General features: G+C 42.6%; 1 protein-coding gene across 1 annotated transcript in view; it reads right to left on the reverse strand.

Moving 5' to 3' along the window:
* The window catches only part of FRAS1 (Fraser extracellular matrix complex subunit 1), a 400353-nt gene that overhangs the window by 144475 nt on the left and 236250 nt on the right, over positions 1–19628 (reverse strand). Inside the window, exons 21-25 of the mRNA XM_028100674.2 lie at positions 11224–11376; positions 10850–10996; positions 5381–5527; positions 2170–2310; positions 1115–1255 (exon numbers count right to left, since the gene is read on the reverse strand). Coding sequence (XP_027956475.2) covers positions 1115–1255; positions 2170–2310; positions 5381–5527; positions 10850–10996; positions 11224–11376 — 729 coding nt within the window. The remainder of the gene's footprint in view (positions 1–1114; positions 1256–2169; positions 2311–5380; positions 5528–10849; positions 10997–11223; positions 11377–19628) is intronic.

Consider the following 19628-nt stretch of genomic DNA (forward strand, 5'->3'; position numbering starts at 1 on the left):
ATGGGGATGGTAATAGCACCTGATGCAAATCACTGTTGGGAGGATGTGTTACAATGTGAAGAGACTACAACAGTGCCTGGCATACAAAAGGACTCAGCTGTACTACTAATGCCACTGCATCATCATCATCATCATCATCATCATCATCATCATTATCATCATCATTATTATCTTAAATGCAGAAGGAGAGCAAGCTCATAAAAGGACGCTAGGATTATTTCTTTGGATCAAGTTAATAAACTTCTACAAATCAAGTGTTTACTGCCCAATTTTTCTGCTTAATTAAGATTTTTATTATACAGAGGTAGTAGAGTGTAAGGGCTCAGAATTGGAATCAGAAAACTTGGGTTTAATATCTGATTTTATGTTGCCTTGGTTAATACTCTTAAGCCATTCTTTCTTTTTTTTTTTTTTACTTGTAAAATGGGATTCCTAGTGTTTGCCATATTTTACCACCAACTCATTGTGAATATTAAATGAGATAATGAAGACGGAGGACTGTGGTGAAACGTAAAATGCCATGCCAGGGTCGTGGCTTTATTATTAAATGTCAGGTTTTCTTAAAAGTAGGGCATATGATATCAAGTTTTAATGGAAATGATGAGAACAAACTGCAGAAACTCTCGTGGATAACACAATGGACAAGGAGATTAAGGCTTTGGGTTGAACTTTAATGAGAAAAGTTCAGTGTATCTCACTAAATTGTCCTCAGAAATCCTACTCAAGGATATTGTGCCAAAATCAGGGTCACCCGTAATTTAGTCTACACACTGAAAATTCTGTGCCCACGTCAATAGAGGTGATCCGCTCTTAATGGATACCTCACTTTAGTTCAACATAAGCCTTACATTCCATAAAATATTGGCCTAATTTCCATAAAGACCCTTAGAGACAATATTGATTTGTGCAAGACAATTATTGGCCTGCACTTCTATATTCTATTTAACCAGCAATTGGCAGATGTGCATGGGAAGCCATCAATTTCTAAGTCCTAGCTGTCTGGGTTTTCATTCTGCTTCTAATTCAGATTCTCCTTGGTTACCTGAGAATCGACACACCTGATTTACTTGTGAGCCTCACTTTTTTCCAGAGGACTCAGCAGTCTCCGAGTTACCTGTGCATTGTCGATTTGCGTGATCTGCAAAGTACCCCTTGCCACATTCCTGGACACACTGGGCTTCCAACAGGAGATATGGCTCTTCACAGCGAGTGCACTCATGGGGACCTTGGCACTGGACACAGTGGTTGCTGCAGCCTGAAAGACAAAAGTCAAATCAACAGAACTGTGTATGGCTTTCCAGGGGGCTCCTGGGCCTCGTGGGGAGGCAGCTAGTTAGACACCAAACAGCGATATGACCTGGTGTGCTGGGCCAGGCAGAAGGCGAGGAGTCAGGAGCCAGGCTTCTGGTTGTGACTACTCTTACTTACCCAGCAGGGTGACTTAGGATCAGAGATTCGGCTTCTCTGAGCCTCAGTGCTCTCTCTTATAAAACAGGAATGGACATACTGACCCACTCAGCTTGCTGGGCCAAGATTAAAGTAAATAATGGAAAACACTAGGCACACCTAGAAACTACAGGTATTAGCCATTATCATTACTATTAACTAGTCCATGGTTCTCTTACTTTCCTGACTCACCCAGTCAGTTATCAGAGTCTCCCAAGAATGGTCCCAGGAGTGCCATCTGTGCACTTGGGGGGCATTTCAAGGTCAGAAGATTTTGTGGTGTTAAATCAAGGCTAAAGGGGGTGGCGTTCAGAGAAAGGTGGTGGTGAGACATCTGGTACATGCAGGGCGTCAGGGGACAGATGGGGGAATATGATGGTCCTTCCAGGTGCTCAAATGACCAGAGTATACACACCTCCCCATCTAGAGGACAGGATTATTCAGTGCTCTAAGAAATCCAAAGTCATCATCAAAACATACCTGTTTATGTGGCCCTATACCCCCAAGATTCCCATACTGACCTCAAATTTCAGCAAATATCGTGTATGGGAGAAGGAGAGAGGGGGCATTTTGACTAGAACGAAGAAAAGCTCCTAGGAAAGAAACCAGAAATTGGACAAAAAGCCAGAAAGGAAACTTGCCACAGACTCCTTGTCAGAACAGTAAAAATTGGAGGAGGCTTGAAGGCTGGATGAGAACAGAGCAGGAGCTCTGGACACTTACTTTTGCAGAGGCCCAAGTCTCTGTAGAAGGATGGTGAGCACTGCTCCACACAGGCCCCATCCTGGAGAACATAGCCATCCATGCACTGCAGACAGTCTGTCTTCAGGGGCCCGCTGCACGCGTTGCAACTCCACTCGCACTCTAGAAAGGAAGTCCACGTGAGATCACCTTCGCCTGTCCGTCCTCAGTCCCAGTGACTAATTTATGAGGACGCGGTCTGCAGCGGCAAGGGGTAAAGTGAGGACACCAGGCGAGATGTCAGATAAGCCAGCTCTGACAAGGTTTCTGTTTGTAGTAGCCTGAACGCCTGAGGTTTAGTGTTTCCTAATTATGTTAGACATGGGCATGTACAAGGATCACTCCAGGCTTGTGCAGAGCCTGCTTGTTAATGGGGCATCTGAGGAGGCAGGTCAACTTAATCTTAGAGTCCTTGATTCCCGTGCCTCAGCATCGTCAAGCAAAGCCTGCTCTGCTACAAGGAGGGGCCAATTTGCCTCCACAGACTTAATCCGCACCTTCTCCAAATGCTCCACAGGTAAAGGGATGTCAGGGTCTCAACTAGGAAGGCATCTGCTGCCTCCACCGACACTGGCTGCTTGACTCTCTACCTCTCAAGAATCAGGTGCTGACCCACCCAACAGAAAGGACCAATGATGTTAGAATTAAATGTAGCATCAAGGAACTGTCCAGAAAGAAAGGGCTTACAGAAATAACAGAAGATCTCCTTAGAGCGGAACTGACTCATTTACATGTTATCTGCTCAATAAGCACCTATGGAATGCATAGCACCGAACGGTGGGTAGGAAGTGGGCAGACCCTGGCTTCAAGGGGCTTATGTGCTTGCGGGCTCCAACCTTGGATGTGCACCCATATAATCCAGAAGGATTGTTAGAAATACAGATTTTCTGGCTCAACATCAGAACTACTGACGTCATCTCAAGGACTAGGGCATAAGGAAACATGTCGGGGCCACTACTGTTGTTTCTGTTCTCATGATTATTATGGTTGTTGTTACTGTAGCTGTGGCTATTAAAGGCCCAGGCAATTCCTGCAGCCAGAACACTCATGTTTGAGAGCCAAAGTGCCAGATGGTAAACTAAGTCCTCATGCATGGAAAGTGGGACAACACCGTGTGGTTAAGTACTTGAGTTTTGAAGACAGCCAAGTCTCTACTGAGGCTGTGGCTTAGCCACTGTTTATCTACATGTCTTACGCACTTTCCCAAAATTCTTGGATCCTCAGTTTCCTTATCTGTAAGACAGAGATAAGAAGAGTACCTATTTCATAAGGCTATTGTGTAAAGGTAACAGTGAATGTAAAGAAGTTAGCACAGTGCCTGACACATAGTAACAGCTTAATAAATGTTTTGCTGCCCAACTTTTTTTCTCGGAGAACATTCTGCACTCAGTTCTTCCTCACTCCACCATCCATCCCAGCTGAGAACCCAGGAAACTTCTCATTAGTCACCTTTCTCTTTTTTGATGCGATATTTCTAAGTCCCAAAGAAGCAGGTAAATGTGCAAGACAGTACACGTGATTCCAAGGAGATTTATAAAGTTAATCTCGCTCATTTATTTGGCTGAATCAGTCCTGAGGGAGAATGACTAAAGCAGAGCTCTGACAACTGCCAGCATAGTTATGAAATCATTTACAACATGGAGGATTTGTGATAATCTTGTTTTTCACCGCAAACTGACAATCGCTGTTTAGAAGGGAAAAAATAGAAAAGCTTCTGTGGTCTTGAGCACAGAGAGACCACCTAAGTTGACAACAAGTAGAATTTCTTGGAATGGAGAGTGTGCAATTTTGCAAAGTCTTAAAACATCCCAAGCTTACTTGCCAGATGTTTGGCCCCCATATCTGAGCCCCAGGTTCTTGGGCAGAACTGGAGAGATGGGAGACAAGTGGAATGGAGGGATGGAGGAGGAAAACGGAAGAGAAGCAAGGAAAACCTGGCCTTTAACTCTGTTCTTCTTGCTGAGCACTGCCATTTAAAGAGCATAAGCCCCAAGAATTCTAACCACTAGAGAACAGGTGCTAGGTTTCTGATATTGCTTCCTTACAAACTCCTGGAGTGCAGGGACTGTGTCTTTATTCATTTAAGTCTGTTAAACAGAGATGAACAAATCAGATACAACCCATTTTTTTTTCCTTAAGATTTTATTTATTCATTTGAGAGAGAGAGAGAGAGAGGGCACAAGTGGCAGGGGGAGGGGGGCAGAGGAAGAATCAGGTTCCCCGCTGAGCAGGGAGCCTGATGCAGGACTTGATCCCAGGACCCTGAGATCATGACCTGAGCCGAATGCAGATAGATGCTTAACCAAGCCATCCAAGCACCCCAAACCCTGTCTTCATTAAGGTTAGCGTCTAGCAATACAGAGTTGTAAAGGAAGGTAATGTAAATCTCTGAAATAGGCCTGGTGTGACAGACGAGGGAATGGCAGGGACTGTAGTGATCTGAAGACACAAAAGGGACAACAGCTACTCATCTCCAACTGACTGTTGCATTATGGAAATGCAAATCCAGTATTCCCAGATCATCTGACTTTTTCAAAAGAAACAGAAAATCTCAATTTTTTTCAAAAGAAACAGAAAAATCTCAATTTTTGTATGTGAAGTCTTCTACATTTTAAAATGCATTAATTAGGGCATCTGGGTGGCTCAGTTGGTTAAGCGACTGCCTTCGGCTAAGGTCATGATCCTGGAGTCCCGGGATCGAGTCCCACATCGGGCTCCCTGCTCAGCAGGGAGTCTGCTTCTCCCTCTGACCCTCCCCCTTCTTGTGCTCTCTCTCTCATTCTCGCTCTCAAATAAATAAAATCTTTAAGAAAATAAAATAAAATAAAATGCATTAATTAAAAATTTTAAAACACTAGAACATTAGGTGGGCAAAAAAAAAAACCAAAAAACAAAAAACCCTCCATGTCTTGGGCCAAATACATCGGTTTGCCACCTCTGGTCTAGTTACTAAAACCTTGCACAATATCTGGCATATAGTAGGTGCTCAAAAATATTTCCTTAAGAAATTAATTACATACCAAAAAAAGAAAGAAATTACATACATGCATTCATAATACATGATGCCTTCTTGCTATCATCAGAGAACGTCTAAACATATGATGGTATTTTCCCAACATGGAGGATTAGACACCTACAGTAAAGGGAGATCACTGAGGAAAAGAATCATTGCACAGTTCTGGAAGAGCTTTACCTTTGCATATCTTGGTGGAGATGTCAAGATAGTACTGTGGGGCACAGCCCTCATACTGGCATTCCCCAAAGAGCAGGACCTTGTTTGGATCTCGGCAGGAGGTACAGCTGGCCTGTGAATCACAGCTTCCACAATGCGCTTTGCATGCTGAGCAGATAGGAAGAGAAAATGACCAGATAATTACAATTGCAAATACTGAAGCTGATCAAACCTAGACAGATGCTACAAAGGAGCAAAGCTCTGCTCCAACCTGTGCTTTAATTATGGCTCATAACCCTCCCCTGTGATCAACAGAAACAGAAAATGTTACTTTTATTTTCTAAAATAAAAGGGTCATTTTATTTTCCAGAGAAGATAAATTATAAACCCAAGAATGGAAATCCCACATCCAAGTTGCCATGTGATTCAGCAACAGAATTTATACTTACTCCAAGATCTCTGGAATAATAGTCCAGAGAGGTATTTGAACCTTACTTCTCAAGGAAGGAAAATTTCTCAAGGAATCAAGCTCCCAATTGTTCATAATGTGGATTCAGATTTTTGAGCAATGCCAAGATTAAAATTCGGCATCAACTTTATTGTGAAGCTCAGGAAATCCCATATTTTAAGCCACAAAGAACTTTAAGGAGGCCTGGCTTACTGATTTGCCCAGTTGTAATATTCAACAGCCACTTAATTCAGGCATTCAAGGATGATCCCCAAATCTGGTCCATGGATTCCAGATGCTTCCATCTTCCCTAACTTAACAACTGGCATTTCTCCATCTCCTCAGTTGTCCATGCTAGAAACCTTGGAGGCTATCTTGATAGGCCCCCTATCTCTCATTCCTAATCTAATCACTCATTGGAACCTATTTATTCAAATTTTCCTACGTAATTCCCAGAATTTTTTGCTTCTCTCCATATTCACACATTCCAATACATCCAAGACCTCATCATCTCCTACTGGACTACTGTCATAGCCTCCTAAGTGGTTTCCCCTTACCAAGTTTGACCCTCTTGCATTCTATTTTCCATGTATCCCCAAGAGTGATTTTTAAAAGTTATACTGCTCAGGTTTCAGAGGACACTTTCATCTATAAACTCATATCTTTCTTCAACCCTGGAAAATTTCCAGCCATCATTTCTGCAAATACCACTCCTCCATCATTCCCTCCATTCTTTCCACCCAGAAATCTTAATACACATATTTGAATCCTCTCAATATAATCTCCAAGTTTCTTGTCTTTAACTCTTACTCATTCTTCAGTGACTTCTTCAATCTCCAGTCTAGAACAAGTCTCCCTGTCACTGCTCTTATAGCACCCCAGACATTTCATTCATGCCATACATAGTAATTTTCATTACAATGATTATTTAACCTCTGTATCCTTTAAGCTATAAGCTTCATGAAAGCAAAGACCAGGTTTGTTTTGTTCCTTGCAATAGTGTTCAGCACCTAACTAGTTATCTTTCATGTTATGGGTGTTCAATAAACACTTGCACATAAATGAAAGAAACCAGATATTGTAATTATACATATTCAAACACATCTCTGCCTCATTCTGAAATTTTCTCTAAGTATATATCAGAGGAAAAATCCAGAGAATGAGCTAGATTTTTAGAGTTTTAGATCTAGAGGATATCAAAGTGTGTGGCACAGTGCAGGAAAATTGCCTCCTGGTAAAAATAAAAAGGAAGTCCTCTTGTTTCACCTACAAGAAATGTCATTGATATAAAATATTCATTAGAATATGTAGATTGGTAATTAAAGATCCTAGAAAAACTCTAGACTGGATTTTCAAACAGATGGTTTGAGAATAATTAGAAAAGAATATTTTAATTTTTGGAAGCCTCAGTGAAATTAAACTTCCATCTTTTTTTGCTAGAATTTTTACACATGGTGTATCTTAATTTTGGCAAAGGATTTGACAAAAATCTCAAAGATAAACCTGTGAATACAAAAATGAAGTGGGGTCTAGGAGTTGTAGGCGGATTTGAAAATGGTTGAAATGCATCCTTAAAAAGTTATCAATAAACCTTTGTAATTAGTAAAAGAAATGTCCTTAGTAGAATATTATGAAGTCTTCACTTTTTATTTGATCAACATTTTTATTAATAGCTTTAATTACAACAAATCATGCTAATGATATTTAAATATGCCCCATACACCTAATAGGATACAGTCTAATCTCACCAGCTGAAAGAACAACTTAAACTGAATTTTAGCTAGTTGAAGCAATAAACTAAAAGTAATCCGATGAAATAAGCAAAACTGTTAAGTCCTGCATTTATTTTCCATAACCAATTGCACAAATAAAGGATACCGGAGACCTGTTCAGACAGTAGTTCCTATAAAAAATGATCTAAGAATTTTAGTTGATTAAAAGCCTATTAGAGGTGTGATATGGTTACTAAAGAAACACAATCTTAAACTGAAGAGCCTTCATATAACCTAAATGTCAGCTGGAGCCCCCTGACCAACGGCTGCAAAATGAAGCCCAAAGGCCAATCCCTCAGCTTAGAGAGACAGGATGATGCCCTGTCTGGATAGTGGAGAGCTTTTTGTAGTTTACTTCCTCAAGCATCTGTGTACCTTCTTATTCTTGAATGCTTCCATGCAGTCTTTCATTACCCCTCGGTACCTCAAAGTATAACTCAGCCCCTCTACTGGCTTCCAAAACAAATGGATTCATGCCAAGCACTGTGAAAGGTTAGAAGACTATGTGGAGATTTGGAGGGATGCAGCAGTGTCACACTGCGAGCAGGGAGCTCCCTCCATGTCTACCTGAACGCTTCTTCCTCATTCATCGAAATCCTCACCCCTCCCCAAGCAATCCACAAATGACCTTGTCTTCGTCAGAGCAGTTCTGCACATACCAAAGCCCCCTGGGTTCTCAGCTTCCATCTCCAAAGGCATGTGGGTAAGGAGCATTTTCTCCATCTTAGCATATTCAGACCATACACAGTATTAGTCATGTTGCTGTGATCACATCTAGAGTCCCAGGTGCAGTTCTCCGAGGTCCCGGACCCCAGAAACTACCAAGAGGACAGTGAAGACAGTGGTAAGTGGACCAGAAACCAACAAGGGAAGCAGAGATGTACTTGAACCATCATTCGTGAAGGAGGAAAGGACCCGACAGCTTAGGAAATCCACCTTCCCTCTGAAGTAGACCTGTTTTCTACCGCAGCTCGGAGAGAGGGTCATCCATTTCTGCTCAAATACTCCGTTGGCTCCAGTTTTGCCTGGAGCAGCAAAGTGCAAGTGGGAAATGACAGATAATTTCAAACTTTGGAAGGCAATCAAGTGAATGAGGAAGGAGACTTACTCTGTATCACTCCAGAGGGGAGTTCTAGGGCCCATGAGAAAGAACCATCAAACAACTAAACAGCTACCACCCCCTCCAATGGACCTGGCTTCCTTCCTCATCTGTAGAAGTCTGTGAGGGGGAGCGAGAAAGAATCTCTGCATTGGGTACAAGGTCGTCTCTGGCCACCCTGGAGTTCTCCTCCTTGCCTCTAAAGCACCATGGTTTTAAGCACTGGGAACCTCACTTATCATCTCTTTTTTAAAGTGCCTGCCTCAACTAATTATCCTTGAATTTTAGAGCTCAGTATGTAACTTCTAAAGGTTTCTGTAGCTAGAATCCAGACAGTTCTCCAGCTCTTACTTTCTTCTGTAATATGGTTATTAATGCCTCCCCTTAATACTGGTTATATTTCCTTGAAAGTGCTTTACTGCACCATTTCTAAAATTGTGAGGCCTATAATTGTTTATAATGATGAGCATTAGAAAGGAACATTGATTTTTTTTTTTTTTACATACTAGAAACTCAAATATCCCAACTTAAGGGCTGTGCTTTATTCAATCTTCGAAAGAATGAAAATTAAGCTTTAGCAAAGGACTAAAGCTAGGAGATTCTTAATTTAACTGAAATAGTCTATGAAATGCTATTTACGTGGTAGCATAACAAATGCATTTGTGCGGAGATCACCTTGCACTAAGGCAAAGGCTTCTCAGAAAGAAATATTTCAATGCAACATTTTTTTGTCAACTATACGCCATACAAAAGATTCTATTTTTTCTTTTGAACTTTTATTTCTGTGATTCCACTGCTGTGAAGAGCCTCATAAATCTAAATCGCTATTTCTCCACCAACACTCTCTTGCTCTTGAACAGAACATGCAAGTATTTCACTCTTGTCTCTTGCGTTAGAGAATCTACAGACACTGGTAGACAGTTGATATACTACGCAAAGTTTTTGTTATAAAAGCAAAGAAATTTTTTATGGGTCCTAAAAGGGTTTTTTATCTCTGGTATCTCAATGGGTGATACAAAATGATAAGTTCCACATAAATTCATTTCAAATGCAAATCTTTGTAAGCATCTCAATAAACTAATAGTAATTAATAGCTATCTATAAAATATACATATCTTAAAAGTGCTTGATTTGCATCTCATTCTGGATGACAATGATGATGACAACAACAATAAGTAATCTATACCGAAAGCTTATTCTCCGCAAGGGTCCATACTAAGTGCAAGAACATTAGGTCTAGGTACCATACCATTATAATCCCCCTTTCACAGAAAAAGAAACCAAGAACTAGCAGTTAATTCACTTGCTCAAGGTCACAAAAAGCTAGCAAGTGGCAGGTAGGATTTGAACGAGTCCAGAGTCCACCTTCCTAACCACCAGTCTATAATTCCTTCAATATGGTTCTTCCTAGGACACAAACTTGAAATACCAGCACCGTATTTATTTGTTAGCTGTCGTTTTCGAAAGGAAAAAATATAACAAAATTTTTTTGCAAATGACACTTCAGTGATTGAAATAAAGTAAGGCACCTCAGCGTATCTTAAAAATGTTCCTTCTTCTGTGAAGGACTTCCTAAATTTCTTTTCTACTCAGATTTGCCCTTTCCCTAATTTATCCTCTTTGTTTGTGCCTGACACAGGTAATTAATCACATTTTGACTTATTTGAGAAATAAGACATCTATACAAGTAACTCTCATGCAAGACAAAATGATGACTGTTTGAACAGAAACCGAATGCTTTGTAGCATGTCAAGCCTTGCACATTGTCAATATTCAACAAATACATACAGAAAACAAATTAAACCCAGACAAGTGCTTAGGTCACTGATTGTGTACTAGAACGAGTTCCATTCTCTGCTCAGGATCTTGGAATTGAATTGCTGAGGACAAAACAAGCCAACACTTTTATTTTTAAAATGAGATAACCAGAGAACGGAGAAGCTAAATGACTGGCCTAAGATCACACAGCTGGTACTTGCAGAGGAGATCCTCGAGCCCAGCACTTCCCAGTTAGACGAATGTCTGCTAAGGACACCCATATGCCTTTGTAGATTAACTCTCTTTTATAAAAATAAAGGCTATGGAGTGAGAATATAGAAGAACTTCATATTTCCTTCAATGACTCCAGAAGAGCAGGAAAGGAGAGAAAGTTCATTTTTTTAAAAACCTACGCTGACAAGCACGGCTGTCATCGAGATAGTGCCCCGGGAAGCAGGCAGTGCTGCAGGTGCCAAGGTGGGACAGAACGAGGTCGGCATCACACGAGGTGCAGGAGAAGGGTCCCGTGCCCTGGCAGGTTCTGCAAGAGGAGTGACATTCTGCAGAGGGAAAAGAGACACAAAGAGAACCTATGTAGCCAAGCTCCTTTCCCCAGCAGCAGCCCGAGAGGTGTTAATAAAAGCCCCAACTGAGAGCGTTAGCCGGTCTGGTTTACTGTCCAGCAGCATGCTTCCTGCCTCCTATCTCTCTCTGGAAGTTCCAGTCCTCTCCCGCTACTGCCCCCAAGAACAGCTCACGCCAGCTCCTGTGTCCGGCACTTACTCACTTTTACAAGCTCCTCTCTCCGCGTAGTATCCAGAAGGGCAATCAGGCACACAGTGGTCCCCCAGCAGCAGGTACCGGGCATTCTGGCAGTTCAGGCAGACACTACCGGTGTGGTGGAGATCAGCGGCACAGTGCTGGCACAGGGGATGACAGTCTGGAGAGGGCGGGGGCAGGGCACACAGAAGGCATGGGCAGCATGAGCGTGGGGTCTCATCACTACACCAAAGGGCGGAAGGGATCTCAATGACCCCCGCTGCAGTGCAAACAGCGGGAGAGCAACCCAAAGGCAGGACACCCCAGGAAAGGAGACGTTTGGGACCTGTACAAATGGTGCGTTTGAGGTTTTTAGCAAATGGCCAGGCCCAGCACAGCTATTGTTTTCATCCCTTTTCAACTGAACGACCTTCAAGTACTACAAGGGCATGTGATAGATTGTTGCTCGGAGTACAGAGAAAATTGTCAGACTAACAGCAACGGTACTGCCAATACTATCAACATTTCCCCCAAGCGTTCTGGGAACTCTAGCCCAGCATGCCCCATGCACAGTGCTCCTGAGGGGGGCACGGTGCTCTCCCCGCAAGCTGCCTTCCCAGGAATTTGGCCTTTCAGAGGCAGCATCCCGGTCTCAGGTGTTGATATGGAGGGACTGGCGTTACTGATAAGTGGCCTGAGCCGGTGGGAAATTTTAGTCTCCAATTAGAGGTAAGTTACAAAGAAGAGTTGTGAGCTGAAAAGTCATTTTCATGACCCAATACATAATTCACAATACAACACAAGCTCTGTTGTAGGAGTTGTGATTAAAGCTCTAAGACTAATTATCTGGTACAGCCAGCACGGTCTCTCGTTCTCGCCCATGTAATAGTTATCCTTTCATTCAAGAACCTGACTGCGTTCAGCTCCCATCCTCTGCCTCATTTTAAGGGGTAATTGCCCTTCAGGTCCTGTTTACCATCCTCCATCGCAAAGGTGGAAGAAAATCCACAAATCCTGATTTACCCACCAAAATAAAAAAGGAGTAAAGGCCTAGGAAATGAAAAGTCAAGAGTTCTAAGCACAGGTCTTTCCCTCTAGGATTCAAAGCACTGTCTGCACTTGCTAATGCACCACTCAGGGACCAGATACGGCTTGTTCGGCTCAGAGTCTTGTAGATAGAGATCGTGATCTCGAGCAATGTTTAGATTAAAAAATCCTGGTCAATGAAACAGACGGCCTGTCCCCTGAAATCTGTTAAAACAGGTCTTTTTCTCTAGACTCTCAGTGATACTTTCTTAATTGCTGACCACCTGAGATGTGTTCCCTGCAGAAGCGGATCTCAGTCGCACACCTGCACCCACTCATCCCCATGAGAAGCCGTTTGAGGACCCGCACAACCACTCCAGAAGTTGAGCCAAAAGCGCCCTCCCCAGAATGCCGACTCTTCCTGTGGGCATGCAAACGAACAGCCCCTGCCCCTTCTCTGAATTGTGGGAGTTTCAAATTACGGGCAGCCTTTTGCCCGTATTAGGAGTTCTTGGTCTCCTAAGAGCCAAATTAATCCTCATTATAGACCTTCAGTGAATTATAAAGGAAAACGATGATTGTATTGAGGAAAAGACGATAGGGACGCTACTCCCCCGACTTAGTATAAGGTTTCCACACAACGTTCTCTGCTTCCTATGCCCTCCTCACAGTGCCAGGAGCTGAAGGGGAGATTCAAAAAGCTTTGAAAGTTGCTGGAGCAAATGGAAGTGACTGTGCTTTATGATTACCTGAATGAGTGTGTACCTCCTGGGGTTGGAAACCTGAGAGACATTACTGATTCAAGGCTCCATTATTTGAAAAGTCACAGCCTCTTCCTCTTTCAAGCCAGTGCTGACAGAGTTCTGGGCTCAGGCATGCATCAACAAGATCCGCAGGTGTTCAGTGGTCTAAAAACGAGTTGCATCTAACTAAGGCTTTCTCTAGTGTGCAATTAGAGGAATGAAGAAGAATAATCACCAAGGGGATGCTTTGAAGAGAAAGTAAGATCATCTCTGGAGTACTTTGTGGGTACAATAAATAAATATTTATGAACCTATCTGATCTTGGGGATCTCTAGAAGCCGTTGAAATGAGTGAGTGTAATGTGCATTACTTACTACCAAAGGAAGCTGGAGCTAGGCTATGGATGCTCCTTCCCACTCTCACGGCAGCTGCTTGCAAACCCTCACTCCTCGTCTCCAGGCCCCACCCCCGCCCCCACCCCCACCCCCGCCCCCGCCTCCGCCTCCTCCCAGGTTATTCTATCTTCTACTTCATTCAGCCCCTCAGGCACAGGCTTCCTGTCAGACTCAAACATCTTTCTTTACCCATTTTTATTTCAATTCTTCTCTCCCGGGATGAAATGGCTAATTCCTCCTCCCACATTCTTGATCCAATTTTCAACATTATTAGAACGTTATTTCGGCATCATTGCATCTTTTACCCCATCTCTCTTCACTCTCCTTGACCTCAACCTCTGAACACACTCTGCATTACCAACGCCTCCAAAGCTTTTCTCTACAACCACGCCGCCATCTCTCGCCTTCCCTTCACCACCCAACTTCCCTGCCTCCCGAACGCTTCAGCTTGCTGGGATCTGCCTTCAACCTCCATGAGTCCGCTGTGGTATTGTCTTGAAAAGGTCTACTGACCACCTCTTATGACCAAATCCAATGGCTTCCTTTAAACCGAACCCACGGGAGAGCTCTGCAACACACGACACTCCTGGCTGCCCTCCTCTTTGACCCTGTGTCCTCTTTAGTATGCTTTATCCTGGTGCTCTTCACGGCCAGGTCCTTGTTCTCCGCCACCACTGCCTGATGAATATAGACATTCCTCACAACCCTCACTTTCTGCCTTCCTCCTAATCAAGTCTCATCCTCTGAAGGTCCTAAACTAGACAGGGCTGTTTGCATTGTATTTTGATAGATTGCCACTAGAAGCCAGTGGAAAGGGCTCAAGAGTCGCAGAGACTCCAAAACTACTTGAGGCCTCTGCCTCTCTTCATGGCTTCATGTGAAGCCTTAAGAAGGCATCACATCAATTGCCAGACATATCCATTGCATGATGGAGTACCCGGAAGCAAGGAGAAATCAATAAATGACACCTGAAAATATAAAACAATCAACTGCAGGTTGCCCAAAGCATGCCATTAATGCACGGAAGTTTAAAGTTTTACCTTACACACGAGACTGTAACTACCTGAGTCTGGAAGTTGGGCTCCCTCTTTTGTTCATGACCTGTATTCATTCCTTACTCATTCAACCATGGCTTAAAAAGTCATACTAAACACCCAGTCCTATGAATAGATTCATTCCAAAGCAACAAGCTAAAGGATCCCATGTTAATGCATTCACACAAACCTCCCTTCCCAACTCTCATTTACAAGCCCCTTAAGAAGACCACTTAAATATGCTCTGAAATCCTGCTCTCAAGTCAATCTGAAGGTTGACTGACTTTTCTTCAACCAATCAAAAAAGGAAAATAAATTCCTAGGAAACACCTCTGTCTTGTGAGTTTGAAGTCAAAATCTCTTTATAGGAGAGAATTCTTTGGGAGAGCTCAAAATGAGTAATGATGTGCAGGGAAAGAAGCCAGAAATCAGAGCAAAAAGGGCTTAAGGATTAATACCTGTGTTCTGACTTACAATCAGAAAAGTACGGCTCCTGAGAGCAGACTACAGAACTCAGGGGTGACACGTTACAAGTGACCAGTCCCACTGGGGAGCACCTGTAAGCAAGCTTCAGGCTCAAGCCTGGGGATCCCTGAGATCTCCTGCCCAGAGGAGGGGCTGAGTGTGGCTCTGACAAGAACCTTAAGGTTTTGTTTTTCTGAATACAAGGTGAGCCATGGAAAAAAAAAATATGAAAAACATTTTTACAAATATAAATAAACATAAAAACCAACCGAAGTAGCCCTTTCAGAGTAAAGAACTACCAACACTGACATTTTTCTCTTAGTTTTTTTCTATATACTCTTACGATACAGAGCTTTATACATAGATGAGATTCTATTACATGTTGTCATATAATATCTTTTTTTTTAACTCAATACCATCAGCATTTCCACATGTCATTGTAAACACTTTAGGGACTACAGAATATCCCAGCCTTGAATAAATAAACAAGAAACTTGCACTTTTCATATACAGCTGACCCTTGAAAAACCAAGGGTTAGGGGCGCTGACCCTTTGCACAGTCAAAAATCCAAGTATAAGGTTTGGCTCCCCAAAAACTTAACTAATAGCCTACTATTGACTGGAAGCCTTATTGATAACCTAAATAATCAGTTAACAAATACTCTGAAGGTTATAGATATTATTATATACTGTATTTTTACAATAAAGTAAGCTAGAGAAAAGAAAATGTTAAAATCATAAGAGAAAATACATTTACCATATTGTACTCTATTTATCTTTAAAAATCTACATATAAATGGACCCAAACAGTTCAAACCTGTGTTGTTCTAGGATGAACTGTACTTAAACATTTACATCCAATTTGTCCACTTCTATAATTGAGGCCCTGATAAGACTTCTGTGCATTTTAGATTGGCTCCCAAAAGACCTTGTCAGGAATGCAATTCAATTTTTAAAATTTTTTTTAAAGATCTTGTTTATTTATGGGCGGGAGGGGCAGAGGAAGAGGGAGAGAGAAATCCAAGCAGACTCTGTGCTCAGCACAGAGACCGACACTGGGCTTGATCTCACAACCCTGAGATCATGACCTGAGCCAAAATCAAGAGTTGGAGCCTTGGTGGCTCAGTTGCTAAGCGTCTGCCTTCAGCTCAGGTCATGATCTCAGGGTCCTGGGATTGAGCCCCGCATCGGGCTCCCTGTTTGGCAGGAAGCCTGCTTCTCCCTCTCCCACTCCCCCTGCTTGTGTTCCCTCTCTTGCTGTGTATGTCAAATAAATAAATGAAAACCTTAAAAAAAAAAAAGGAGTTGGAGGCTTAACCGACTGTGCCACCCAGGCACCCCAATTCATATTATTATTATAGCTTATATTTATTGAGCTCAGAATATGTATCAAGCACTATACTACTTATTATAAATGTATAATCTCATGCATAGTCTACAAAAATGCAATAGGTGATGTTATTATCCCCATTTTAAAGATGATGAGATGGAGACTCAGAGGTTAAGTCATTTGCGCTCACATGTCATATCCACACTGACTCCAGAGCATGTACTTTTAACCACTACAGACATGAAAAAAAATGTAAAATTCTTAATAGGTATTACAGATTCCATTCCAGGAAGTTTGTATCAGTTTACATTTCTGAGAGTCACTCATGAGACTGTTTCCTCATAATTCTGCCTGCACTAAGGAACTGAAAAGTAGTAAAACAATCTTGGTTAAATTTGGTTGGTGAAAACTGCAGTTACATCATTGTTTACATTTGTACTTCTTTTATTATAAGTGAGGCTAAGCATTAAAAAAATCTTTCAAACACCAAAAATGTTCGAATGTCTACTGTAGTCATACAGCTTTCAGTATGGTCAGGAAAAACAACCCTGGATATATAATTATAATTGAGTATGAAATATGTGAAATCAAATAATAATTTGAGATATCAACCAATGAGTTCTTTTCTCATCCACTGTAATTAACTGCCCCCATCGAACCAGGAAGCATGGGCTGTCATGTGCTCCCAGAGAAAGTTATCAGAATCAGATCTAAAAAATACCAAATTCACAGAGCTCAGGAACAGATGAAAGATGGAAGGAAGGAAAAACAAACTCAAATGTGCATTGGAGCTAACAGACCCAGGCCATCCACCACCACCACAACCCCCGCACCCTCCACTTCTGTGCCCCAGCCCAGAAAAACCCTTCCACCTGGAGAGAAAGAAGGGACAGAGAGACCATTCACTTTACCCTCACCCTCCTTTCCCATGGAACAGGTTGGAGGCAGCCAAGTGGCATATTCAACAATCCAACAATAAAGTGGACTTGGGCTGTGCTTCCTGCCTTATAAAGGGTTTTCTCCAAATCGAGACCTGGGTACCAGGCCAATAGAGATGGTGGCACAGCAGGATGAGCAACAATGGAGCGCATGGCAAACACTGAGATGCAGGACTGCCATGAGACTGTTGCGAACATTTTGTTAAATGTTAATGGATAAGTATCAGGGCGCCATGGAAGTCTGTAACCGGGGTCCTGACTCAGTCCAGGAGACAGGGAGGGCCTCCTAGAGAAGGTGGAGCCATGAACCCTGCCTGGGGGTTAGCTGCAAGAGGAGCTGGGCTGGGTGAGACAGTTTGGAAAGGGTTCCAAAAAGAGGGAAAGCTTAGGCAAAAACCCAGCAGCCCAACAGAACAGGATGCCTTCAAGGAACTGAGAGAAGTACAACATGGCTGGATCTTGAAGAACATAGAAGAAAGCCACTCATGGGGCGCCTGGGTGGCTCAGTCATTAAGCGACTGCCTTCGGCCAGGTCATCATCCCTGAGTCCCAGCATCGAGTCCCACCTCAGGCTCCCTGCTCAGCGGGGAGCCCAATTCTCCCTCTCCCTCTGCTGCTCCCCCTGCCTGTGCTCTCTCACTCTCTCTGACAAATAAATAAAATTAAAAAAGAAAAGAAAAGAAAAGAAAAAAGCCACTCAGGACCCGGCTGCACCAGTTTTAGAATACCATGAAGAGGAGCATGTCTTTTATCCTAAAGGCAACTGGGAATGGGTTTGTGTGTGCCTGTGTTCTTTGCCCGTCTATTTACAGAGGTCTCTGTGTTTTTATTACAGATTTAAATGAGAAATTGTTGGATGGGAGGTAACAATGATGAGAGAAGACATGAGAACCATAGCAAAGAACCAACAATCCAAGAAAGCTCTGACATACAGCAGCTCTCAATAGGAGCCTTGCTGGGGAGGGGACAGGGGTCCCTACTGTTCTTCTCCCCCCCCACATTATGTCTAGAAGACCCTCTCTGTTAATAATATCCTGCTGCTGAACTGTTCTCATGAGGCGTGTACTAGACTAGGCATATTAAGAATACTATAACATAAGTACATGAAAGCTGTCAGGACCAGGAATGAAGATCTTGGGTTTCCCTTGAGAAGGAAGGCCAACATACCAGTGGTTTGTCTTTCAGGCATGACCTGGGAAGACCTTTTCACAAACTGTCAGCTCCCAAAATACCTTTAAAATTTAAAACAAAGTAGAATTTGGCTCAACAGTAGTATCTAGTAGGTAGCCCCTGCCTATGTGTTGAGTGAAAGAAGAAAAAAGGTTATTGGAGTCAAAATCCTAGGATAGGGAACTTGGAGGCTTATGAAAAAGTCAGTGTGGATTGCATCTCCTGGTTTTCAAAATCCACTTCAGGCCAAGAGAAAGGGCGCCACGTGGCTATGTGTGTGACAATTTACATCTGCCTTGTCAGTAGGATTTGAGATAATGGAAAGAGAAATATCCCCACAGCCAGCCATATGTATTAATTATACACTCTAAATATAATTAAGAGGTGGTATGAGCCCATCCCCAGGCACTGCAGGAGATGACCGTGTGTCCCGGGGAACTGCTCAGACACCAGTCACTTCATGCATAGTGAAATCTATACACCTATTTTCTAAGAAATAAGCTGACTTGGAGACAACTCTTGCTTTCTTCCGTCTGACAAATCCTAATTCAGATCTTTGCTGGACCCATACTGTAGGAGCACAACTGTCAGAAACTGTGTCCTTAAAATGGCAATACTCTGAGAGAGGCCAACAAACCACAGAGTGAGTTTCCCTATAATCCTCCTCACCCTACCTTCCATGCCCGTTCCCCCTCCCCACCCCCCACTCAGGTGACATTTGGAACAATTTCACAGGATACACTAGAGGAAGTTTATACTGTCACTGCTTAATTTGAACCAGGGCTGCAGTTACCATAATAGGGGAACTGAGTTTCCAACCCACCAATCTAGCAGCCTCTGTAAGGATTAACGTCCCATCCTAAAAGCCCCATCTGTAATGTAAGGCATTTGCATCTACCTTGCTGTCTGTAATCAAAAAAGGAGGCTAACCTCAAATATGTCTAAATGGTGAGTGTGTATCCATTAATTGCTTAAAAACAGCACCTATTCCGGAGGCCATCTCTCTGAGCTCTAGCATTGCTACTCAGTAAGTAAATCCTTATTTGTCACGATTTCAATTACAGTGAAGAGTCTTTAAATATAAGACTCATTGAGGGTGACAAGGAAAGAAGAGAGACCCAGGATATGTTTGTGTAGCCTGTTTCAGATTACTGGTATATAATAAGCATGTGGTAGAGGGGAGGGCAGACGGAATTCCAGTTGTTCATGTGTGCCTGCTTGCTAACGAACCCAATGAATTAGCACTTGAAACAAACTAATGAGCACATTACAAGGGAGACTGGAAATGGAGTATTAGCTCGGGCTGAAATAGATACATTTCTTGTTTTTAAG

The sequence above is a fragment of the Eumetopias jubatus genome, unplaced genomic scaffold (genome assembly GCF_037043125.1).
Source record: "Eumetopias jubatus isolate StellerSeaLion01/CBP00866 unplaced genomic scaffold, mEumJub1_p1.0 scaffold_2, whole genome shotgun sequence".
NCBI lineage: Eukaryota > Metazoa > Chordata > Mammalia > Carnivora > Otariidae > Eumetopias > Eumetopias jubatus.